The 13,726-nt window shown below is 46.9% G+C and overlaps 1 protein-coding gene across 4 annotated transcripts in view; it reads left to right on the top strand.

Moving 5' to 3' along the window:
- Positions 1 to 13,292, top strand: part of LOC119456533 (cytochrome P450 3A8) — a 35,695-nt gene extending 22,403 nt beyond the window's left edge. For 3 of the 4 annotated variants that reach the window (XM_049669946.1, XM_049669944.1, XM_037718365.2), the window contains 3 exons: positions 2,485 to 2,628; positions 4,455 to 4,617; positions 10,188 to 13,292. In XM_049669946.1, the coding sequence (XP_049525903.1) occupies positions 2,485 to 2,628; positions 4,455 to 4,617; positions 10,188 to 10,268 (388 nt within the window). In that variant the 3' untranslated portion in view covers positions 10,269 to 13,292. Of the gene's footprint in view, positions 1 to 2,484; positions 2,629 to 3,334; positions 3,638 to 4,454; positions 4,618 to 10,187 lie in introns of those variants that run through there. The other variant, XM_049669945.1, reaches the window with a different exon arrangement.
- The last annotated feature ends 434 nt before the right edge of the window (positions 13,293 to 13,726 follow it).

Genomic DNA, 13,726 nt, shown 5'->3' with positions numbered 1-13,726 from the left:
TTTTTTTTTTCGGCCGAACAAGTTTTTTGGACTATTTTTCAGTCCCCACGAGCTCGGAAAATCGGTTGGCGACTGTGCGGAGCGCACTAACCTAACAGCCGCACGTTGCGACTAGCCGGAAACTTCGAATTATCCGAATAGAGCCGCGCGGGCCATTCAAATTATCCGGTAGAATTTGCATTGAAAATGACGGGACCGCTCAAATTCTTCGAATTAACTGAAATTTCGAATTAACCGAGTTCGAATTATCGAGGTTTTACTGTACGTTGTGCGTTTCCCAAACCATGACGACCCGCACAACTCACTATTCATTTTACAACCCTGTATTACGGAGGAACTTTAGGAGGAGCCGAAGCACCTCTGTCCTAAATATGCAATGTCCTCGCGGGAACAAAATATCACATGCATTTGAGTGAATCTTGCGCTTAAGTTCATCTATTAATACGTTCTGCTATTAATACGTTCATCTACTTACGTTCTGCTTCAAATTCAGGACACTTTAGTATGTAATGTTCAATGTCACCAAGAGCTTAACAATCCAGACACAGCGATGGTGCGCCAAGTGCTGTCATGCACCGCTTGCGTGGTTAAAGGACTTAAAGAGAACTGATGCCGCTCTGTTATACCACATCCATACCGAGTCAGCACAAACTCCAGCTTGGCAGCATTTGTGTCAACGGTGGTTTTAATACGATAGCATCATAGGCAAATCTGACATACTTTATACTTTCTAGGTATCTAGGTATCAGCCTGATGAAAAATGCAGGCTGATACCAAAGGCAGTGCAGTCTTAACACAGCATCTCCATGTGCTAGCTGTCACAAGGGAATAATGCGAGAAACTGGCATTCCATGCACGCGCCAGACATTTGAAAGATGGACTTTGGCTTGAGAAAAGCATGCATGCGATCATAGCCTAATACTAGTTAGAGCATTGTGCTGCTGTGCTGGAAGACAGAGGTTCGATCCCATCATCGGTCATGCATTTCCTTATAGCATTATACGTAGACTTCACCCAATTTGGAAGTATCTAACAGAAAGCTCGAGCTGTGTTGAGCATGCATGAGCAAGTCGCAGTGTGCACGAAATTGCAAAAAGAGATATACGAGGTATTGAAATGTCACTTTAATAAATGAAAGTATGCAAGGTCGCTTGTGATGCACGTGCGCACATCTCTCGAGGCGTCACAACCTAAGTATGTTATGGCATATAGTGGTTTTAAGTTCTGGCTTAGTTCTTTTGAGATGCAGATATAGAGAATGAGGATCAAGTGGTGATGCAAGCATCATAGCCACGATAGATGTGCCACAGGAAGTGCAGTATTGCTACTGCCCTGTGCTTTCTGGTAAAGGTTCTATAGTCTGCAGGAACAGCAAAGCATGAGATAAGTGCTAAGCTGTACTTGCCATATTTTGCCTTGCTGCACTAAACTTTAGTTTCCAGGGTCAAGCCTGTTGAGTGAATGGCAATGCACACTCAATTTCCCTTTGTAAAATTGTGACAGCGGCTTTATTTTGCTGCAACTTGTTTTTAAGCTCACCTAGATATCTGCTTCTCCAAAAAGTGAAAATGAAGTGTAACTTCACAAAATTATTTGCAGCATTTCGAACAATAGCTTTTTTTTTTAGTTGCCTTAGCTGTTGCTGTTTGTTTCTTTATAATGGTGCGAGATACTTTAACTATACTTGCCTTAGCGACAGAACACATCAAGCTTCATTGCTTTCAGTGCTTTGATAGCCATGTGCTAAGAACCTAACCATGCTGGAAAACACTGCATGTGTGTTAAGGAAAAAAGCACCAGTAACATGTAGAAACAGATAGCACCATTTTTTGACCACGTAAGCAGCGTGAAGAGAAGTCTGGTGAACTCCTGATAATATTTACTATGCAGTTCCTCACTGTTTACATAACCCAGCTGAGCAAGAGGTGTTTCAGCATGTTTACTTGTCTGCTTAGCCACATGCTTCTATAAAGTAAAATGGCTGTCGCAATTTTGCGCTGGGATGTTGAACATGCCTGGCCTCAACCACCGGGCTGGCTAAACTCACTTTGTACCGTGACCCACACTTCCTGTGGAGCTTCCAACATGATTATGCTATGTATGCTATCCACCAGGAAAGTGGTGTCGCTCCTCCTTGCCTTCTCGATGCAAGCAAATGCTAGCAACAGAAATGCGGCAGCATATTTTCAGTGTGGCAGTGTGCGTGGTTTTGACAAAGGCACATTTAATGCTTCGTTGTTCCTCAATGCTTATTGCACATTGAAGCTTTACTTATTAACTGATCGGATTCATATATTCTAAAGCATTTGCCTAACTCTGAATTCACAGTTATTGTGCACAACTAGCTGCGCACTTTATTTTTGAACAAAAGTATTTTCTTTATATCCTGAATGTAATACACATTGTTTTACATCAATATTGTTGTATGAGCAATGGAGTCATGTGAAATTTGCTTTTTTTTTTTCCCCATGACTTTTCACAAAGTGTTGAGAGGACGGCTTGTGAAGACGTCACCCTTGGTGATACTGGTTTCAAGCTTCCAAAAGAGTGCATTGTGCAGATACCGATTTACGCGATGCATCGTGACCCCGAGTACTTTCCGGATCCTGAGAAATTTGATCCTGAACGGTAATATGTATCTGCTTACACTACCTGCATGACGGGGTTTTACATGAGTGAGGGTACAGAAAAACAAAAATTTTCAGTTTGTTTGGCATCCATTTTGGTAGGGTGCTTTATCAAAGTGATAACCAACACAAAAGGAACGTGTTAAAAGAGGCTGGTTGGCAATTGACGCCTTTAGTGCCATCATAGGGGCAAACGGGAGATAAACTTAGAAAATAATTTTTGCTTTCTGTTGCGGTTTTCTATGATAGCATATTGTTTTTATTACACTGAACAAATCTTAATATTTGTTTGGTACCTGTAGAATGATTACACACTTTTTTTTTTTTTTTGATTTCACGCATGTCAGTGTGTCCAGGCAAATGCGTCATTGCTTTTTCCATGCACTGCGCTCTACAGCCAAGTGCCTGATCATTACGAAAAAGCCAGGCCTAGGCCTTAAGCGATGTGCCGTAAGTGCCCTTCCCCGCGCACTTAAAGTGAAAGTTGATGCAGCATGATTCAACACTGCCAGCAAGGCAAGTTTAGCTGGTGACGACAGAATTTATCAATTTTGTGCTTACAGATTGCAGCATATTTCTTTTCAAATGTGAACATGGCCAATTTAGAGGCGTGATAATGACTATTGAGCCCATGTTTTATTGAAACTTTTTGTAAGTGGTGATCACTGTCAGACACCTAACACTGGAACACATATGTTTTTGCCCAGCCTGTGTGCTGGAGCAACGGTTGCTGGGCAGTTTTCCATGCAGCGTTGGCGGGCAACCACTGTTGAAGGAGGCTATTCTCAGCATATGGCCTAATACTGCAATTGCAAGGCCAACAATGAAAGCGCTGTTGAAGTTCCTGCATTAGACGAAACTATACAAGCTGCTTTAGTGGGGCCACTGTCTAATGTACATTAGCATTCACTCCTTCTCTTCTGCTCATCATGATCACTCCCCTAGCCCCTTCCCCAGTGCAGAGTAGCAGACTAGAACACACTGCACCAGCTCAGGTCGACCTTTTTTCCTCTCCTGTGAATAAAAAAATAATCATCTCACCCTACGGGCAACCATGGTGGAATGCGAAAGCATCACGGGGGGTGCGCATCGAGTTTCCGTTTCGTTTCACTTGGCAACACAACCCAATGAAAGTTAGAGTGAGAGAATGTATTGAGATGAGAGGAGACGTTTGTACGGGGTTGTTGCGTCTTTATTTAGAAATCGTATGTGATTCCTAGCGTCGGTGCGCGCGGTATCTTGAAGACGATCCTGAAGTTCAGGGTCCGCTTGCCGACGCTGACGTTTACGTTCGGCTTCTCGAGCCTTCCTCTGCTCCGCGGCGGTAGCACTGCCGCTGCAACTAGCGCAGATGTTGACGTTGTTCATCGTGTTTCGTACATCGTTGCACAGAGAGAGAATGACGGAAGCATAGCGAACGTGCGCTTTATACTGCGCCGCGACACCTGCACCGCCTACCGGCGTACCCGTAGAGAGAGAGAGGGAGAGAGAGAGAGTTATGTGCAATGATTTGCTGCGCCGCACCTGTGGCGGAGAGGGGAGGAGGAGAGCACACACCTGCGTAAGAGAGGAGAATGAGGGAGAGTAGCGCGTGCGCAGTATGGGTGCGGACGCCGCAGAACGGACACTGCCCCGACCATAAGATGCTCTTGCATCTAAAATCTCTCTCACATGTAAGTGGATGGTTCATAGAGATCAAAAGAGATATGTCCTTGCCTGGTTGCTTTGTCAGTCTGTATTGCAGCATTCTTCCTGTGCAGTTCGCACATATAGTTTCCATTTGTTGTTTACTGACCAGCTTGAGTTTGGATTCTTGTCAAACTACAGATTCAGTGAAGAGAACATTGGGTCAATACAACCATACTCCTACCTGCCATTTGGGGCTGGACCAAGGAACTGCATTGGGATGAGATTTGCCCTGCACGTTGTGAAGACATGCCTCTTCCATCTTGTGCACAATGTGGAGCTGGTGCAAACACAGAGCACACAGGTTAGTACAGTTAAACCTGCTTATAACGAACCTCCATATAACAAATTCCTGGATATAATGAAGTTTTTCTATTCCCCGCCGTTACTCCATAAAAGCACATGTATTTGAGACCTCTATGTAATGAAATGGCAGCGGAAGACCCCCACGAAATAACGAATTTTCCCTGCCGACAACCTAGAGATTTCACCCCAAATTTTGTCATTTTTGCGCGAGCAGCAACCGGAAGCACTTTCTCCGCTGCGACGGAATGCGAAGCGGCGGCGTCGTGCTTGGTGCGCTCAAATTCACGGCGACTGCGAGGCGAGAGCAAGCGCACGTGTGCATGCGTGCGAGCGCGCGAGGCGGGCCTGCATCCCTCGACCCGGCGATCTTGCCGCCGCGGGCGTGACCTTTCCCCCTCCCTTTATTCAAACCTGATCCTACCGCTTGCTGCAGCTGGCCTAGCCCGCCAAGCCGGCACTCTCCTTTTTCGGTTGATGAGCCTAGCTCCCGTAGCTTCGACCATGTGTTGTAGTACGTGTGAAATTTAGTTAAACAACGAATGTTTACAAGTTTATACGGCCAATAAAACTACTATCCTTACTTCGTATAGCTGTCTGCTTATTTGCTGTCGCAATCGATGCTTCACATTTAGGGCGAAACTGGGACTTTTTTGTTCATCGCAACTTTAGTGTGTTGGGAGTAAATCTTCAGTGATAGTTGTATTTCTGTATCAAAGCATCAGGTGCGCGGTACTGTAAAGGATTTTTTTTCTCTCTTTTGGTCATGGAAAACGGATGCGCGTTACAATCGAGGGCGCGTTAGAATCGGGCAAATACGGTAAGCGTTTCTTTTTCGAATTTTCGTGCCGAACCTGCATATAACGAAATCCTCTTTATAACGAAGTTTTTCGGAAATTTGTCAATTTCGTTATATCCAGGTTTAACTGTAATACGGCTCCAGTAACATAACAACGGCATCCTTCAAAACCTCCTCGGCATGCGTGGCAGAGGCTGCAGCCATCACCTTGGCCATTCAGGACGCTGAGCGCCAAACCAATTCGGCTGTCGTATTATCTGACTCACAAGCAGCTTGCCACCTATATACAGTAAAAGCTCGATGATACGATCACGGCTAATACGAATTTCCGGATGATACGATTTTTTCTGTGGTCCCGGCCGAGCCCCATTACTTTGCAACGTGCTAGAGAACGGTTCTTACGAATCGATTTTCAGCCTGCGTAGGTTGATACGAATAAACGCCGCCCCACCGACGGCCGCGAAAGAGAACAGCGCGCAGTCACGCGCTTTCTCTCCTTCTCTTTTGGTGCGGAGGCACGGCGCCGGACAGCGCGGACTCCGCGACTGGGCGCGAAGAGTTTGAAGCGGTGGCGCTTCAAGAAATAAATGCTTTTTACGTACATGTGCCTGAGTGAGTTCACCTCTGACTCTTTAATTTAGCTACAGTCGAATCTCGTTAATTCGAACACGCTTACTTCGAACATACCGCGTACCGACAATGCTGTTAGCAGCGCGCCAAATAACAAAATAACACGGCGGCGCCTCCGACCGGCATTGCTCCGACACCGCCATAGAGCAAAAGCTCAGGAGAGACCCCTCAATGCCGCGTGCGAAGGAACGGGAAAAAAAAAAAGGAAAGAAAGAACCTGCGGCGGAAATTTCCCCCTCTCTCAAATTGCAAGGTCGCCGTTTCTGCATCGCGCCGGAACAAGCGTGTACGTGCCGACTAGAGTGTTCTAGACAACCGTATTCTAGCACACACTAAGCGCCGACGTCTCCGCCACGCGGATAAAATGGCAGTGAACCCTTCTCTATTTTCTAGTCAAATGTTGACCTTGCACGCTGCGGCAGCAGCGCAGAGGGAAGCAGCGGCGGAGGCACAGTCGGGCCAACGAAACTGCCACGCCTGCAAACGCTCGCTTCCCGATAACGGCAGAAAACGAAACTTCAGGGGGCAGCTAAAATAAGCTGGCGCCAGCACGGCGGCGGGCGCGCACGGAGATGTGCGCATGGAGTCGAAGGTGAGAGCTACGAGGGAGTTGAGAGGGAGGGCGAGGGGAGCCACCGAAGCGGCGGAGTTGACGCGGCCATATCCGCTTCCCTGCCGCCCTCCTCCCTCACCTTCGACGGTCTCCGCGCGCACCCGTGTGCCGGCGCCGCCCGCTCGCTCCCTGAAGCTTCGTTTTCTGTCGTTATCGGGAAGCGACCGGTGCTACGTGTGGTTGGGCCGTTAGCCGGCGTGGGCAGTTTCGTGGCCCGCGCTTGCTATGCGCTTGCGCACCGCGATATTTCACGACTCGCACCGTTCGTGCATCGTGCTATGGTGCACGAATACTTCAAAAATACGTCCTTTTAATTCGAACAAATTTTCGGGCCCCTTTGAGTTCGAATTATCGAGATTCGACAGTAGTTTTAATTGTGTTTCGATGATACGAATTTCGGCTAATACGAATATTTTTCGTGACCCCGTGAGATTCGTATCATCGAGCTTTTACTGTATATGGTGATGGCACCACGCTATCATATGGTGTCCGGGACACAAGGGACTGACAGGGAATGCAAGGGCAGACCGTATTACTCGAGGATTAAACGTCCGAGCAACGACAGGGCCCAGCAACGACCTTCCACCGAATTCTCGTGACATCCTTTTACAGCAAAGGCAGGAGCGGAGACATTTTGGCCATCCTCACTAGAATTTAAACAGTCAACAGGAGAGGGACTGGCGTTGTATTCAGACAAATACATACCCCAACCTGCACCACCTACACAGAATACACCCCACGAGGTTCACTGACGAGTGCCCGTGGTGCACAGACACACCCACACTAAAACACATCACATGGGAGTGTCCCAAGAGTCCTTCGCACATAGACAGCCCAATAGTACTCAAACATCCACTCATGAGGAATAGGCAGTGGGAGGCATGGCTTGTGGACGAGGGCCGGGAGAGCCAATTGGCTCAATTGGCTCTTCTGGACCAAGCCCAGTGAGCCGCTCGTGCCAGTGGAGCCCTGGAATAGAGGGGCCCCCCAACCATCGTTTCTTCTTTTATTTATTTTCAATAAAGTCTTTACTCGCTCACTCACTCCAGTAATTTACTGTCCACAAAAAAACTGAAACTTGGAGGTTTAACAAGGAAGCTTGAGAAGAAGTTAAGGACTGTGCAACGAGCAGGGAACGATAAATGTTAAGTGTAAGTTAAGACACAGAATGACGGCAGTGTGGATGAGAGAGCAGACAGGAGTAGCTGATATTCTAGTTGACATTAGGATCGAGGAAAACAGAAAAAAGTTATTCAAATTCAACACACATGTTGGAATCAATGGGAACGAAGCTTTGTGCAATGTTTTATCATAAGTTTATCGATGTTAACTTTTACGTTGGTACACATGCTTATGCTCAAAGCTTATTGATGTTCACACTCACATTGGTACACGTGAACAAGTGCACGAGTAATTTGTTCGTTTCTAATTGATGAGCATTGTGTAGATGTTTATTTTAAATCTTGGCACTGAAAGGAAACACTGCCATTGTTATTTCACAACATGACACATTGCACATTATGCTAACGAGTCTTTCTAAAGCGATGCAATGCTCTACTAGGCGAGGAAACAAAAATGAACACTAAACCCCGGGGAAGAGCCAAAGCAAGCTTCACTTTCAAATGGAGCTGGGCAGGCCATGTAATGTGTAGAGCAGATAACCGGTGATCTATTAAAGTTAAAGAATGGTTGCTAAGGGAAGGGAAGTGCAGTTGAGGACGGCAGAGGTGGTGTGATGAAATGAGAAAATTTGCAGGCATAAGGAGATGGGGTCAGCTAGTGCAAGACGAGGCTTATCGGACAACGCTGGGAGAGGCCTTTGTCGTGCAGTAGACATAAATAGGCTGACAATGAAAACAACTAAGTGGCAAAGTGAGCTTGTATAACTGAACTAGTTCTCTGCAACAAACAGACCAATGATCTAGGATAGGCTTCCTATTATTTATTTTTATTTATTTAGTATACCCTGTGGGTTCTTGGTGTCTCACAGGAGACCAACCACCGCGGGTTCGAGCTTAGCGAGCCACAGGGCCGCGTCAGCCGTCGCCTCCAGCACCGCTCGCGCGCGAGCTCAGAGGCCGCAAGGGGCTACCGAGCGACGCACGCAAAAACACAGTGAAGCCCCGAGTTGACGGAAACCGTTTACTGAAACCGTCGCCACCAACACTGCACAAACGCCCGCGCGGCGGGGAGCCAAAGGGGTCCCCGCACCAGGGGTGAAAATACAATAGCAGGCGCCTATAGCACGTCGCAGCGAGAGCACAGGCTCAAGCTGGGACACGCCGCTAGGAAAATTCCCGGCGGCTATACTACTTGCTCTGGCGATAACCAATGGGTCAACTCGCGAGAGCTTGGGCAATATCCTACGGCTTAGGCTTTCGGCAAGTGCGGCTCGGCGTGGTACGACCTCGCAGGCGCACTATGGCACCGCTCGTCGGCTTAGCGTCGGGAAAGGGTCAGCACAAAGTACGCGCTCCCCGCACGGGCAAAGGCACCGTGCGCTAGCTCCAGTCCTAGTCACAAAGGTGTCGGCGAACGAGAGGAAAGCATGTACGTACCGTGCGCTGGTCCCGGAGAGAGGAGAGAGCCACGCTCCGCCGCTAGCAGCCGAAACGCAGCCGCCTCGTGACGTCAGCGCCCTGCCCTCAGCGCAACCGCCGCGTGCGCAGCGCCACCATGGGAACCGGTTACACGGGACGTGTAAAAGCCGGGACGGCAGAACAGGTGAAACCCCCGCGCAATGGCGCTGGCGCCTCCCTCAATCCCCACAACCCTCAGGGCCAAAGGCACTACAGATGGGAGTGGTTATGAACACGAAACAAGGAAATGGACTGTAGGTTAAAATTACGTACAAAAAGATTGGCTGTTAATACTATATATACAATGTTAGCTAATTACTATAAAATATAAGCTTAAAGCAAATGACAAAGCAATGAACAAAGTAATATGCAGTGGGTAATACAAATAATGCCTATTTATACAGTGTTAGCTATAATGCTTGGTTAAAGGCATGGTTATTTTTTCTTCAAACGATGTCAGCAGGTAGGTGGTTCCATTGTTGAGTTTTCGTGTTACAAAAAAATAGTCCCTACCTTGTGACGATGATAAGTCACATATGATTAGCTGCATTTGAAGCCATAACTTTCTGGTGTACGAAAACTAAAGTGCCAGACAGGATTGACACTGGACATGAAACAATTGCAAAGCTACAATGCTAGTATTTCGAGTGGATAAAAAAAAAAGCAGCCGAGTTTGAACAGAAAACACTTATTTACATGGAGACATCTCAGAACTTACTGTCTGTACAAACTTACTGAAAACTTATTCAATATTTGATTAGCTACAATGTTTTGCATTGCCATATTGTATTTAGTATTTTGTTGATGAAAGACAAGAAAACCCTCATTTATGGTGCCTGTTTGCCGTTTCACCGCGCCTTTAAGTTTAATCACTCGAGAAAAATAGGCGTAGCTATCTCTCTTGGAAACTCCCATCAACGATATTGCACATCTGCTTTCTTTCTGTGCAGGTGCCACTGAAGATGGTCAAAAGTTTTGGCCTGCTGACGGCTGAGGATATAATTGTTGGTGTGAAGAAGACGGATTTCTGAGCTCGAGGCCTGTCCAGTAGCGCACCCAGGATCTCTGCCAGGGAGGGGGGGGGGGGGTTGACAGTTTGCCAATACCATCTAAACAGCACTTATTTCAATTTCTTCACGGGAAATTGTCAAACAATGCGCTTTTTGCGAGTGTGCAAGGTAAGAAAAGGGGTTAAACAAAGGGGGGGAGGGTTAGGTCGGCCTCAGGGGGGGGGGGGGTTACAACCCCCGACGCTCCCCCCCCCTCCCCCGTCGGTGTGCCACTGGGCCTGACACAGCTGAAATTCACTTTTGTGGTAAAGGACCACATTCAACATAAGAGACCTTGCCCTAGATGTAAATGGGGCTTATGATTGCCATAGCAGCAAATTCTTTATGAAATCCTCATATGTATAACTAGCGCCTGTTGAAGCTTAGTATGACAAAATATTGTGTGGAAGAAACGTGACGAAATCGGACAGAAGCTGGCATAATTTAAAAATTATCAAGAACTTGTTTCGGCACCTATCTGGGAGCCTTGTTTACGATGAAGGTTAAAAAGGATGAGCACAAGGCTAGATGTGGCTGAGGACATGATGTAGTGTGCAAGCATAGATCAGATTAGGATTTTCATCATTTCTCTTCAAATTTCATGCAAATTCCATGCATGAACTTGAAACTGTTGACAGCACTTACTTCCAGTCACTGTAGCGTTGGTCTCATCACGTTGCTCTGCTACATACAGTGATTTAGATAGCTGCACACGTTTGTATTTTCTCATGCTGAGTGGCACAAGCATCGCTATTCCTTTCGCATTTATCTCTGCTGCAATCACACAATTTCTGAGGCTCGAAAGAAACAGATTTCTCGTCGGCAGCACGCACATCAGCTCAGCGATGGATGCTGCACTCCGTACTCGCGTTGAAATAATTCCTAACGTAACAAACTTTGACCACGATAGCAATGTTGTACCTCTAAGATGTGAAACTCAAGAAATAGACAAGCTCTGTTCCAGTCAGACATGGGGCGCTTGGCCTGGATAACATCGTCGCACTATGGCCAAGCGCCTGGAGCCACTGGCGCGTGGCTCGCAGGGACCAATCAAAGCGCTCGGTTGGCCGAGCGTCTCGACGGCCAGATATGATGAGAAGGTTCGTCGATGACTGCGGTGTCTACGATACGCAGCACACGCAGTCACTCGCAACTGCAGCGCATTTAGCGCAACATTTGCTATGTGCACGATAGGGCTCGAACGCACGCTCGCACTCGTGTGCTCCAGTCTGGCCGCACTATGTGATGCGGACCAGCTTTGTCCTGCACGGATAAATCGAGATTGCGCATTTTGAAGCGATGAGCTGTGGTGGCTAGAGTGTACTAGAACAAGGTTAAGTGGGACTAGTGGGCAGTACGGCGCATGCTTTGCAGTGAGACGCCCGACCCACCACCTCGTCAATTTAAAAAAAAAAAATAAAGCAGGCACTGCCCGACCATAGGTGTTCTGTGGCCTGACAACAAAAAATACTGTGGCGGCGCTGCGATCGAACTGGATTTCAAAGTTGATTCGGCCATGGAAAGCCATGGAAAGAGGTCACGCCCCTAGAGTTGCGCCATTCGAAGCTGCTGGCGATACTGCTTGGCAGTGTCGCTCGTACTACGCGCGCTAGTATTTGCAAACGGACCAGTGGCGTAGCCAGACAAATGTTCAGTCGTGTGTGTGGAGGGGGGGGGGCACATTGCAGCGCGGCCTCCTCCTTGTAGAATTTGTCGAGGGATCAAATACATGAATAATAAAGACATTGCCAATGCCATTGTGTATTAGATGCTGCAAACGAATTCTTGTACGCTACGCACTGTCAAGACAAGTAGGTAAAATATGTATTTTTCCATAAAAGAATATATTCGTATGTGCCAAAAATTGTGGCGGAAGAAGCTGATATCAGTGCTTCCATGTTTTTTTGTCTTTGTAATAAGTAAAGAAAATATTATGCGAACTTTAGAACTATATCAGTTTGAAACCAGTGAAGCAGTGCATGCAGCTGATAAGAAAAACGTAAAGGCCATAAAATGAACAAGTTGAGGACAAATATTTTGATGAATCTTTGTCATTCAGGAACCTTGTTTACACTTTTGTACATATGCAAATGCCAGGGAAAAACCTCAATGATGATACAATGTAATGTACAAATACGAAGATACAGCTTGATAAAGGGCAAAAAAGTGTCGCTGGAAACAATGTTCACTGCTTGTATACACAAAACCCCGCAACAAGATATTTAAATATCTGTATAAGTCTCCAATAAATCTACTTATCTAAGCAAACGTTACAGTATATAATGTGTCAAGCAAGGCGAATAAACATGTTGCGCAATCACAGATAGTGAACTTTACGCATAAAAAGACGGACGATCCAGGCAAGAACAGAACTATGATAACAGAAATCATGATATGTACTTCGGCCATGCTGTGGTTGTGACAGCACCATATGGCTAGAATAATAGAGGAAGAATGCAGAAATCAACACAAAAATGTCTATTTTAACTGCCTGCACAGCGGCAAAAATTATTCTGTGCCCAAACTTACAGAATGGTATTGCTTCGATTCAAAAAAGAAGTAAAAGCAGGTATTTAAAAAGGAAAGAAAAGGAGAAATGAAAGCCACAGATGATGCGGCAAGTTGAACTACCCTATATCCGAGTGTGTGTTGGGAAACATCGCTTGGGCCAGGCTTTCAATGAGCAAGGTCGGTCAAAATTAGTTATTGATGTCCTCGTAATTTTCATATTCCCATGATAATTTTGATCATGATGCTATCTGTTACAATAAATGGTAAACATTTCTGCGGTTTTAAAAGCTAATGAACAGTCATACATTTTCATAATTACGCGTTTATGGACCTGAAGGAACAGAGATATTTACTTCTATTAATCTAAAGGACACACTTCCCTTGGCGGGGAAGTTTAGCGAAGCGGTCAATGACTTCAGACACGTTGATGTCTACATCTCTGTGGGCGTATAGGAGCGCAAGACCAACCATGCATTCCTCAGACATTTTCGACGCTTTTGCGCGCACCCGCCTGCCCGCTTTGGCGGGTACGCCTTCGGTGTGAACGTGCCTTAAGCGCATATACGTCGCAGCGGGCGAAGGTACGTGCGGTCTATCGCTTCAACGGAAACTGTGCGGCGAATGCACGGCGCATAAAGGTCAGAGCCGTGTGGAGACGGTGCGAGCGAGCGACGAGCGCGGTTGTTGGCAGAGTAGAAATGCCCCCCCCCCCCCCCCCGCTCCCTCCGGCGCTCGCTTCCCGCTTCCTTGCTTGCGTGTGGAAGATTGAGTGCGTTCGCTCTCCGTGACGGCATGCGTCCCCGCACGCTTCCGCTCGGGCATACGGCGCGCGGCGAAGATTTTATCGATACGGAACCTCACGGCGACGCCGACGGCAGAAATCCGGTGAAAGTGTCCGTATAATTGCTATCGCAATAAAAAATCGTGCC

This window comes from Dermacentor silvarum, chromosome 6, assembly GCF_013339745.2.
Source record: "Dermacentor silvarum isolate Dsil-2018 chromosome 6, BIME_Dsil_1.4, whole genome shotgun sequence".
Lineage (NCBI taxonomy): Eukaryota > Metazoa > Arthropoda > Arachnida > Ixodida > Ixodidae > Dermacentor > Dermacentor silvarum.
Note: the sequence above shows the minus strand (reverse complement) of the source record. Positions and strands in the feature narration are given on the sequence as shown.